General features: G+C 46.1%; 1 protein-coding gene across 1 annotated transcript in view; it reads left to right on the top strand.

The window, feature by feature from the left end:
- The window catches only part of Pde8a (phosphodiesterase 8A), a 99,201-nt gene that overhangs the window by 65,526 nt on the left and 21,089 nt on the right, over positions 1-12,586 (top strand). Inside the window, exons 7-11 of the mRNA XM_041650582.1 lie at positions 4,138-4,216; positions 5,579-5,716; positions 10,334-10,422; positions 12,195-12,246; positions 12,330-12,372. Of these exons, the coding sequence (XP_041506516.1) occupies positions 4,138-4,216; positions 5,579-5,716; positions 10,334-10,422; positions 12,195-12,246; positions 12,330-12,372 (401 nt within the window). The remainder of the gene's footprint in view (positions 1-4,137; positions 4,217-5,578; positions 5,717-10,333; positions 10,423-12,194; positions 12,247-12,329; positions 12,373-12,586) is intronic.

Genomic DNA, 12,586 nt, shown 5'->3' with positions numbered 1-12,586 from the left:
TCGGCTGAGCCCTTAGGTTTGTTCCTAACTAGCTCTTATAACTTAAATTAACCTTTTTAAAAAAATTAATCTATGTTCTACCACGTGGCTTTTACTTCTCTTTTTGTGTGTCTGACTCGTTCCCTGTCTGTCTGGCTTCTTTGCCCTTCTTCTCCCCAGCATTCTCCCTACCCTGAAAATCCTGCCTAGGTATTGGCTGTTTAGCTGTTTATTAAACCAACCACAGTGACACGCCTTCACACAGTGTAAAGAAAAACCAAACAGAAGACTTTTGGGAGTCATGTTACTGACTAGAGTTTAAATGACTACCATTTAAACTCAAAGCAGTAGTAAATGAGAAAAAAATAAGATACAAAAATCTCATACACTGGGCTTTCTATTTTGTGTTATAAAGGAGATGAGGAATCTTTTTTTTAAAGACAGAAATCCCGCTTCCTGTCTCCTGAGTGCTGGAATCAAAGGTGTGCGCCCCCCACACCTGGCCTGAGGTTTACATCTCATAAATACTACAGTTGACTTCTTTCCTCATCTCCTGAACTAACTTCAAACTTTCTTCTTCAGTGCCTTAGCGCAGTGAACATAGTGGCGTCAGCCGTTAGTCTTGCTTTGAAACTCCTGGGTCTTCCTTACCCACTCCTAACTCTTGTTCCTTACTGCATCCTGTCCTCCTACCTCGTAGGCTTCTCTGGCCTCCATTCACTTAATTTTGCTTTTATTTACTCTGAGTAAGGTCACTGTCTTTTGTCTGGATTATTGGATCCACGAGTCAGTCTCCCTACAGTTAGCCCTGGCTTCCTCTCGTCTGGTTTTCACAGTGAAATAACATGTGCTCCCATTCGTATTTCTGTCTTGCAATATTCCACTAAGTTCAAGGTGACGTCCAGACTCCCAGATGTGGCTCCCGAGACTGTCCTGATGCACATGAGACAAAGGAAAAGAGAAACCACAAAGGGAAAGGGAAATGTGGGAAACCTGTTCTGCTAGGAAGCTGTGCAAAGTCCCGGGCTAGAATGTAGAGTCTGGAAACAGGCCTGAGTGTACTTAGAGCCTGGGGCCTTAGCAGCGTGGCTGCTCAGATCAGCACCGAAAGTGAGCTTTTCAGTGTCTGGGAGCATGGCAGCTGCTTACTTAGTGGAAAAGAAATTAATACACGCCAGTTTCCCTGCCCCTCACCCCAAGTAGCCACCACTAAACTAAGGCTTAAATGTAGAGCCGCGTATTTTGCTCAAAAATAAGCAAAATATTTGATTGGATGATGAAGTCTCTTTAAAATCAGCATGGCCTAAAGGCTGAATTCCACAAAGGGAGAGAAACCAGTCACCCAAGAGGAAAACATTATGTTTCTGTATACTCGAAAAGAAACCCAAACTCTGAGGTAATGTTAAAATTACAGAAAACGGAATGGAAACATTGGTTTGCTGCGTATCCAACGGGCATTAGGTTAGTCCCTAAATAAGGAGCTTTGGTGAATCAGATAATGAAATACTCTGAAAGATATGCACAGGCGACTCACGAGTCAGAAGACGTGAAAAGAAGTTCGGCCAAACTAGGAATCCAAGAAGTGACCATGAGAAAGTATAGCGTTTCCCAGTTTGCAGTTCTGCTCTGGCTGAAGGAGAATGAGGGACCCAATGGGCCTTCTGCAGGCCTGGGTCCTCTAATTGCTTCTATCATGTGTGGAGCTTCTCTTTGGGTTTGTTGTTGATTGTGGGATTTTGAGGCCTTGGCTGACCTAGAACTCACTAGGTAGACCAGGCTGGCCTGGGACTCACTGGGTAGATCAGGTTGGCCTGATCTGCCTGTTTCTGTCTCCGAAAAGTCCGTTTTGCCAATTGAGCTGTCTCACCAGCCAATCTTTTATTTTTTAGGATTATGTTTTATTTTTAATTATGTGTACATGGGGGTATGTGTACAGCGGCATCAGAATCCCCTAGCTGGAGTTGCAGGCAGTTATGAGCTGTCTGACATGGGTGTTGGGAACTGAACTAATTTTACTGACATGATTATGAGTGCTAAGCCATCTCTCTAGCCCTGTACATTTTTTAAAAGATTAATTTTTAAATTAGGCGTATGTGTGTATGTCAGGGGGCATTATGCATGCATGCAGGTGTCCCCTGCATTCAGAGGAGACTGTTAGATCCCACCGAGCTGCAGTGACAGGCCATTGTGAGCTGCTGACGTGGCACTGGGAACCAAACCCAGGTCCTCTGGAAGAGCAGTAAGTGCTCTTAACCACCAAGCATCTCTCCAGCTTCCTGTTTCTAAGTTTTATTTTATTTATTTATTTATTTATTTTTATTTATTTATTTATTATGTATACAATATTCTGTCTGTGTATATGCCTGCAGGCCAGAAGAGGGCACCAGACCCCATTACAGATGGTTGTGAGCCACCATGTGGTTGCTGGGAATTGAACTCAGGACCTTTGGAAGAGCAGGCAATGCTCTTAACCTCTGAGCCATCTCTCCAGCCCTAAGTTTTATTTTTTAAGGGAATACTTATTTACTTTGTGGGTTTGTGTCCGTGGGTGGGGGCACACACACCTCAGGAAGTCGGTTCTCTCTCCCTAACTACGTGAGTCCTGGCGGCCGTATGCAGGTTGTCTAGCAGAGCCTTGTTGTTAAATCACAGCTTCATTGAGCAGGAGGCACGGGAAAACAGAGTAGCTTTACAGTCACCGTCTCTCCACCCTGTGCATAAGCAGACACTTACTGTCTTAGTCTCGTGAGGACACAGGGCCTTCTGGTCACACTGGGGTTGGGGGTGTCCTTTATCTAAGACAAAAGCCTGGAAGCAGCGCATGTGCATCATCACCGGGGTTTGTCAAACATATCTTGGTATAACCTTATAATAAAATACAATATGGTGATTAGATGTGGTGACAGAACTGTAATTATTGATATGTGTTCAGTGAGAAAAGGAAATGATAAACCCTAAGAATGAGTATGTTTTTATAAATACATGTTGGCTTGTGTGTTCATGAAAGAAACTTCTAGAGTACCTAGTGTTGATATATCTAAGCTTTGGGGCTTCAGATGGTCTGACCTCATTTGTTTCTGAACAACTTTATTGGAATATACTTCATGTACCGTATCATTTCTCTATTTAAGGTACATACTTAGTGATGTTTATCATATCCCAGGGTTGTGCACTTATCACCACACTCCTAGGACATTTTCATTAACCCTGGGCCACACCCTTACTTTACTTTCTGTGTCTGGATTTGCCTATTTTTATACATTTCATATAAATTGGAATCATACAGTATATGATCCTCTGTAACTGACTTCTTGCATTTAAATATAATGTTTTCAAGATAGATAGGATATACATAGACTATATAGCAGAACTTCATTGGTGTTTATGTCTATATAATATTCCAGCTTATATATATATAGTACATTTTACTTATTCATTCTTCACTGGTGGACATTTGGTCTGTCTATTCTTGCCAACTGTTATGTATGAGTTTTTGTGTCAACAGATTTTTTGTTTTCATTAAGTACATAATTGATAGTAGATACAGCTGGATCATATAATGATTCTATGTTTAACCATTTGAAGAGTTTCTAGACTGTTTTTCAAAATGGGAGCAGCACCAATTTTACATTCATACCAATAATGTATGAGGTTATCACTAATATTTACTACCCATCTTATTCTCATAGTGGAGCCATAGCTAGCTCGTTTATATTTTCTAAGTTTTGTCAATAAACATTTGTTCCCTGTGTAATCAGGTAAGCATTGCAAACATGACAGGTGTGGGAATACGCTCACAGTGAGACTAAGTGAGGAAGGGGGACAGCACAGACGCCCCAATACTGTGATGCTCCTTGCCGCAGTCTAGACTCTCTTCCCCTCACTTAGTCTTTGTGAAGGTTCTCTAGTGCTGAGAAAGGCCACCATAGGGGCTCAGGGTTCCCCCACTGCACTGGTGTGTGACCATCCTGGTGTGCGAACAGGACCCTGAGGATACGGGCCGCAGAAAGTCTTCTCTGTTTTTAAAGATTTCCCCTTCCTCTTTCTGAGCACACATTAACCTCGATAAGCTGCTATAATACCCTGAGGTTGCGTTAGATCTAGTAATCATGATTAGCATAAATATGTTCACCAGTCCTCTTGTTTCTGTCCGTAAAGGGCTTGCAACGCAGTATTCACTGCCTTGGAGAAAAGCCAAGAAGCGATTGAAATTACGAGTGAAACCCACATCATACAGGTTTGTTCTTCTGGAGATTTATGCTTACAGCTCCATTTTGTTTGTTCTCAGCTTTAGGATGGTAGCCCTACAGTTTGGTTTTTCTTTTTGAATACAAGAGGCCTTTTTTTTCCCCTTGAGATGATTGTAAGAGCAAAATCAATAAAATACATAATTTAAAATAAACTCTGTAGATAAGAAAAGAGAATGATTACTTACAGTGCTTAGACATGTAGAAACGCCAGACCTTCCCTTGTTACCTCTCCGGGGTTTGTGGCTGGGGCCCAACCGGGAGAGACTCAGGAGTGCTGCCAGCTGCCACACCGCTTTCTTCACTGTGCTTACTCCCTTTCCTCGGGGCTTTTGGAGGCAGGTGAAATTTACAGAAATTGACTAAAAACAGTTAAAATGAAGACAAAAAAATCAGACTAGACTACCATTATTAGCAAAGCTGGCTTCTATAAGATAGATGTCTATAAAGATAACATGGCTGTTACTAAAAGATGCAGCTGTCCAGGGGAAGTGTTGCTTTAGTCTGGGAATGAACTCCACTCTGATTTCGGGTCACGGGGTCTGACTTATTATTTTGCTATTGTTATTGGTGGTGGCATTTGGGAGTTGGTGCTAAGAGGCCACACAGGCCAGGAGTCGAGGGCACAGGCTTCTGTTTGCCTCAGCCATGCATCTTTAGGCAAGTTACTTTCTGTAACTGAATCTGCTTTCTCTGACAAATGGGCGTGACAGTAACTGCAGCCACCAGCCTTTCCTAAGTGTTGAGGGCTACCCGGGCTCATGTGTGTGAAGACCACTGCCAGTCTCTGTTCTGCCATTTCTGTCTCATCGTCGTCACCAGCACATGCTCAGCGCTCTCCTCCATTTCCCCTGTCTTACGTGTTTGAGACTTACGGTCAAACGTCTCATTTACAAACACTTCCTAGTCAGTAGCCTGCTCTCCACACCTTACTCCTTTGAGTCACACCAGAGCGGCATGTGGTCATTCTCCCCATCCAGGTGAGCCCGGGTGGATGAAGTGACTTGCAGGGGTCCAGAGGGCAGAGCCTGGTACTTTATTTCACTATAGCACCATCCAGGCAGCTCTGGCGTGGCAACCTGGGTCTGTCCTGAGACTAGGCCTTCCTTTGTCTTCATTGAGGGTGGAGTGGGCCTGCTGCCTTCCTGGAGCCCCGGACACAGCAGGAAGCCCAGCCACGTGCCTTCTAAGCAGAAGCTTCCCTGGATACAAAGTTCTTGTGGCTTTAGAACATTCAGGATGAAGCCCAAGTGGCTGAGTTTTGGGGGGTAGGGTAGTGCTTAGGTGGAAGGCCTTTGTTTTTTCAAAACATCCTTTAAATTCACTTCTTTTTTTCTTTTGTCTCTTTACAGTATGCAAACCCTGCGTTTGAAACAACAATGGGTTATCAGTCAGGTGAACTGATAGGGAAGGAGTTAGCACAAGTGCCCATAAATGAAAAGAAAGGGGACTTGCTTGACGCCATAAACTCGTGTATCACGATAGGCAAGGTAAGTGGAATGTTAGTACTGTTATCACCTCCAGGTAAGAGGGAGGACACTGCGTGGAACAGGTGACCTCAGCCCTACCCTCTCCCCAGATGCAGAAACTAAAGCCAAGAATGCCGTATGATTAACCAATACTCGGAGTCCCTGGCATTGACCTTCAGATCATTGTTGTTATCTGGGTGGTGGCTGAATAAGTGGTGTTTCTAATAACTGGACTTTTAGGTGGTAGACACTAGCACGTGGTTCTGGGTGAGGGTCACCAGGAGGGAGCACTCCCTCAGAGCGCGTGAGCCTCAGTCATTCACGAGCAATTTTCAGATGCCTGCTGTGTGTCAAGCGCTGTGCTAAATTCTCCCTAGGACGATCACAACAAGCACGTTTCCCTCAGAGAACCCGTTTTCTAGAACTGGGAACAGATGGAATTGTGGTTGCATGGATGAGAGGTCATGAGCACAGTGCTAAAGGAACAGGCAGGAGGCTCCACTGTGGCCAGTCCGCGCCGGGGCTGTGATGAGGAACCCTGTCTCAAATTAAATAACCAAAGCCCAGAAGAACACAGAAAGAACAGGCTGCATGCAAGGGCCCAGTACCAGGACTCAGGGTTAGCTAGGCGCTGCTTGAACTCTCCTGTCTTCTGCCTTCACATTTTAAGATCAGGGTGCTGTTTGTCTTTCTGGGAGTGGGCAGTCTTCTGGGGAGAGAGGAACAAGAATGCTCTGATGCGCTGTTAGATGATGTGCTCTCCCATGGCCATCCTGGTCTGTCATTTTGGTCCTTGGGTGATACTTGGAGTCAGAGGGTTTGTTGTTGTTTGAGACAGGGTCTCTCTGTGTAGATCAGGCTGCCCTCAACTCAAGAGATCTGCCAGCTTCTTCTCCTTCCCCAGTACTGGAATTTAAGGTGTGTACCAGCATGCCTGGCCTTTTTTTTTTTTTAAGCCAGTGGTTTTATTGTTGGATATCAACTAGTCTGAACCCTTGCCAGGCATGCTGGATCCTCTTACCGTGCAGAGGAGAGCGAAGGACCCCAGGGCATGCGGGCAGTGCATCAGGTGTGTGTACACAGCACCTCATTTCTGCTGGACTGACACTGCTGGGGACTGGTGCAGAAAGCCTCACACCTCAACAGCAGACACGGTCATGAGCAAAGTTCGGAAAGGCTGAGTGTCACTGGCCCTGAAAGGAGTCTGGCCATTTGTCTAGGGTGTTTCAGAGCTTTTGGGGAGTGTGGAACAGTGTTGCTATCCATTGTCAGTAAGTGCTGGTTCACTGTGGTGAGAGGGTAGACAGCGTGTCGGTTACCAGTCTCTACAGGGGAAGGGCTATTGGGTCAGAGGCTTTGTGGAGCCATCATGCTCTGGTCAGCAAGGAGAGCTCAAGTATCCACTGGGGCCCAGTCTGGCAGAAGAGAGAAGACTCAGAAAATGATCAGATGGCCAGAGCCGTAGGCATCATGATGTCACATGACAGGTGTGGAATAATCAATTTGGAAACCCTGGGCCAGAGGAGAAATCCCCATGCTGTTGGCGCAGAGGGTTGCAGACACCATCAAGCCACAGACCCTTCTATCGTTGCTCTCTTTGGGGTAGATAGAGATGCTGACTTGATTTTTTTCAGGTTCACTTGTGTGCCTCCATGTATCCTTTTTCCTTATTTCCCATAACTGCCTTGGTTGGGGGGGCGTGGCTTATAGTTTCCCATTTTCCAGGTAGCTAAGCTTTGCATGGCCTTACCCTGTCTAGACATCTTGACTTTTCCCTTTTGTGGCCCCACTCCTCCCCAGGACACGATCTCTCTCTCTCTCTCTCTCTCTCTCTCTCTCTCTCTCTCTCCCTCTCCCTCTCCCTCTCCCTCTCTCCCTCCCTCCCTCCCTCCTTCCCTCCCTCCCTCCCCCCCCCTCATATATATATGCAGGATGCCTGTTAGTGCTGATGTGTGGCCTCAGGACCGACCCTCTGACCTTCCTTATTTTATGTGATCTTCCTTCCTCACTGACAAACTCCACTTCCCTTTTCCACTTTCCTTCTGTTTCCTCTGAATATTACCTGGGCTCTGACCTTTGCCTTCTTGCTTTTGCCCCTCAGTATCCTGTTGTCACTTCAACTGTCAAACAGTGGTCTTCCTCTCACTCTCCATGAATGAAATCCCCAGAGTGTCTTCTAGTCTGTGCCTGTTCATAGGCTGTCCTCACAGTTACTTGTTCTAGATCCCTGGAATAAACTGATCCCCGCTGTCTTGCCTCCTTCAAGTCTGTCACCAATCCCGCTGGCTGCAACTCCTTTGCTCTGAGTGTGCACTGTTCACCCCTGACCTGCTCCAGGGCTTCCTCACACCCCTGCAATCACAGAAGCCAAAGCCCTTCACCCCATACTGTGAAGATACCCTTTTATCATGTTGCCCCCTTAGTATGGTGTTCAGATTGCTTAGCCTAGTGACCAAGATTCTGTGGTTGACCTCAGTCACTGTGAACAAAAGCCTCATGTGTTCTTTGGTTGTTTACCATGGGTAAGCATTGTGCCAGCCCTGGGACAGGACGGCTAGATGACAATGACTTAATTTTATGACAATGCTTGCCCAAGGGGATTACATCAATAGTCATAGAAGCCCAGCCTGGTATGTAGCTTGTGCCAGACAGCAGCAGGGAAGCTTGGGTGTGCAACGGGAGCTCATGTGGGGACAGGACTGTGCAAAATCACCTAAGGCCCAAACAGACTGAACTCACCAGGTGTCGGCCTTACCAACTGTAAATCTCTGACCACGTGCTAAGGTAGTATGCTTCCTCCCAGGAATTCAGATTCATAATGATACATAATAAATGTCTTTGCATTTGTAATTAGTAAATATGATTAATGCTAAATACATTTTTTTGTTTACATTGGTGACTGGAAAACTTAGATTTGACATTGTTCCCCCAGCCAAGTCACTAGCTTGATCATCAGCTTTGGGGGCTGTAATACTGGCATGGCCTGTGAGACCGTGTCTTGGGGGGGGGGGGTGTCTGTCAATTGTCTTAGTTTATTCAGAAAGAGCTAAAGAATATACTGGATATATTTTTCAATGTGCCAATGTCTTGGCCCTATTGACCTGCTGTTTCTTTCTCTTTCCTTCCTTTCTCTTTTTTCCATATAATGTGACAGTTCTATTGAGATGTAATTCTCACACGATACAATTCACTCACTGAAAATGTACAACTCATAGCACTTGGGAGGCCAAGGCAAGGGGTCACTACAAGTCTGAGACCAGTCTAGTCTGTATAGTCAGTCCCAGGCCAGTCAATGCCGCACAGTGCGAACCCACCTCAAACAAGCAGACAAAACTACACATTCAGTGATGTATGTCCATTGTAGTTGTGCAAACATCAAGACAGCGTCCCACTTACCTTTGGGAGTACTCTTAGGGCTATTTCCAAGGTGACCCCATGGGTTGTGGAGATGAGGACCGCCTTCCTGCTTGGGGATCCCTGCTTAGTCTTTGCTGGTTTGGGGCCCAGCCTGTCTCTGGGCTGGCTGCACTCAGAACTGAGCTGTCTGTGGCCTGTTCTTCTGTTGAGTGCTAGGCTAGCTACAGACAGGACTAGCTGGTTTTGACACTGTCTTAAAAAAGTGATTGTTTTCAGAGTTATGCCATCCAATAATCAATGTCTACCCGAGTACGTTAGAGCTCCACAACCGTGCCCTTTCCTGTTGAAAAGGTCCCCTGGCTGTTGTTATGTGAACTATTAAAAATCACAGCCCCATGGTTTCAGCTTCACCTTCTTGTTCTCCTGCTGCCTGAGCTCAAGCCTAGCTGTTGGGTCATCTCACCCTGCAGAGGGACTGAAACCCCCAAATTCCAGAAGGGCTAAAGCCGTGCAGAATAAGAAACCAGTAGCAGCCATAGTACCACATTACCACAGTCATGGCCACAAACTTCTCTTCTGTGCCCCAGTCCTGAGGTTTCTACTGCACTATGTACTAAGGCAAAGTGCTAACTCCTTTCTGTTGTATATGGCCAGCCACTTGTTTGTTCCCAGCTGCTCAGCCCTGAAATAATCACACATATTATTTGCAATACTTTTTGACCGATAGCTTAAGAGTATTTCTGGTTAACTCATATTTTAAATTAACCCATCTCCGTTAATCTGTGTATCACCATGAGGCTTACCAGGTAAAGTTCCAGTGTCTGTCTCCAGTGGGGCCACATGGCTTCTCTCTGACTCCACCTTCTTCCTCCCAGCATTCAGTTTAGTTTCCCCTGCCTGGCTAAGTCCTGCCTTGCTATAGGTCCAAGACAATTTCTTTATTAATCAATGGTAATCACATCGTACAGAGGGAAATCCCACATCACCCTCTTCACTGCAGCCAGTGGGAGTTGAAAGAGGTAGCATCAGTGCATTGAAGTGGGGGGTTTCTCTCTTGCCAACAGATGACCAGGGGACATGTGATCACTTACACTGAGGTGACTTGACTTTTGTCAAGTGGACTTGAGAGGGTGAGGGAAGATCATCAGGTTACTTGGAATTGGGATCATTTTCTATCATAAGTTCTTCCATGGTGATTAATGAATTAGATCTAAAATGGAAGATGTTCCTGGGTTTATGTCTTAAACCCGAAGTGCAATGATGCTTACTTTCTACTTATAGGAGTGGCAAGGAGTTTACCATACAGAAAAGAAAAATGGAGATAATATACAACAAAATGTGAAGATAATACCTGTCATTGGGCAGGGAGGGTAAGTGGAAAAAGCATTCTGCAATCAGCAGTCCATGTTTTGAATTTTCTTTGAATACTTAAATAAATTCAGACCTGTCCAGAGAAGTGTCAGAAGCCTAGAGCAGGTCCAGGTGTCTCACAGGATGGCTTCTAGGGTACTGGTTCCTTGAAGGCCTTCCACTTGCCTTGGGACAGTCTTCACGATGGTAGATCTGCAGAAGACCTCAGTGTTTACATTCAAACCACAGTTTACCTCTGTGTTTATAAGCTTTTTATCTCACGGGGAGTAGTTATTTTTGCAAAGGCCTTTCACATTAGAGAAAAATGTTTTGAGTGCTAGCAGACGTGTTAGGACTGGAGCGCTCTCCCTGGGAAATGCGCTTGCCGTGCAGGCCTGAGAATCTGAGTTCTGATCTGTAGCACCCCCTAAAAAGCCGGTGTGGACTCACGCCTGAAACCCCATCATTGGGGGGGGGGGGTGGAGATCCTGGGGCCTCGCTGGCTAGCCAGTCCAGCTGTGAGATGGTGAGATCCAAGTCCAGAATAATTAATAATGACAAAGTGTAGAGGCACTTGAGGAAGACATCATAGTGGCAGCTTCTGTCTCCACACATGGCCCCACAGGCCAGCATGCATGTGCTCACATATGCACATTGTGAGCCGCAAATATATACGTCAAGAGCCTAAACTTTTCAGATGCCTGTCTCAGAACCTATTCAAAATAACAGAGAAAGTTTCTAGAAAATTCTGAGTATGAATTATAGAATACCCAACAGTAAAATAGACACTTGTGTAAATGGAAAATTAAGTTGTAAGGAAACCCTTACTGTACTAGTAAATGGAGAATATAAAGTCAGCCCCAGTGTGTGGTGCATTCCCAGAAGGGAAGGAGGTGAGAGGAGGAAGTGAGGCCCAGCTCCCTGCAGGTCCCTCTCCAGCCAGGCTGCTGGCTAGTGGGAGAGGCCGTCCCTTTTCTCTCTAAGTGAGCTCTGCTAGCACAGCACACAGCGGTGGCTCCACTTTACACGTGAGGAAACCGAGTCGTAGAGAGGTTGGCTTCCTGGCCCAGCCCTGGCTGCCCTGTGTGAGGTGCCTGGTGCAGCCCTCAGTGCTGACGGCACCGCTCACGTGCTGTGTCAGCAGACTCCGCTGCCAGTCGGCGGTTGCCTCGGGCAGATCTGCGGGCTCTCTGTTCTACGCTGTTCTTTTATGTCCCTTCCAAATCTTCCCGTGATAAGTATATAGGGATCTGATTCTGGGGTGGGGTGAGGAAAACTGAGGGGACAATAAATAAATGGGACACGTCAGCGGCTTCCGTGCTCAGCCCTCGGCGTTGGCTAACCCAGGCTGCAGGAACTCAGCCTGTGTGGCCTGCTGCTGCCTCCACGAGTGACTGTAAGCAGACGCTGGAATTCGGAGCATCTGCATCGACACTTGTCAGAACGGTGTCGGGCACCGAAGGCTAGCATGCGGCACACTGCTAGCAGCATATGTATTACTGTATTGTCTGTGTCATAACTGGGGAAGGAAAAGACTGCTGGAGTCGCTTCCTTTCTCCCAAAGTCATAAGGGGGTGTTTGTAAAGTGCTGTTCATTTATTGGCAGCCTTGGCCACACACACACACACACACACACACACACACACACACACTCACACACTTGAAAGAAGAAATGCTTTCAAAGTATTTTATATATTGCTAAAGGGAAATATTCTTTTCATGATAAAACATTAACTATGTTTACTCCAAATTAGAGTCAGGAGGAAAATAACGCATTGTTTTCTACTTACAGAAAAATTAGACACTATGTGTCCATTATCCGAATGTGCAATGGCAACAGTAAGGTAGGCAAGGCGCCCCAGGACCTGAGCATTCCGAGCAGGGATTCTAGATGATGAAAACTAATGGCTTGTAAATTTATTTCTAGGTTGAGACAGTGACTGAGTCTGTCCAGACTGACAGTCAAACAGGTATGAGGCCCCGTATTCATTCTTAAGGCTGAGGGTTTGGGGGAGCTCACTGCCTTGTGCAGTGGTGGGACCGTGTTCTAGCGCCAACACTGCCCCCGTGTGTGGATTGAGCTGGAGGACCTGAATGCTGCGGGTGTCTCAACAAGTGTCTGGGCTGGGTGCTGGCCTGGGTGGGAGAAGGGACAGATCCAATCAATGATGACTCTTGTGTGTA

Source organism: Microtus oregoni, unplaced genomic scaffold (genome assembly GCF_018167655.1).
Source record: "Microtus oregoni isolate MIOR12 unplaced genomic scaffold, Mior012 000000F_ref0000247, whole genome shotgun sequence".
NCBI lineage: Eukaryota > Metazoa > Chordata > Mammalia > Rodentia > Cricetidae > Microtus > Microtus oregoni.
This window is presented reverse-complemented; position numbering and strand designations above follow the sequence as displayed.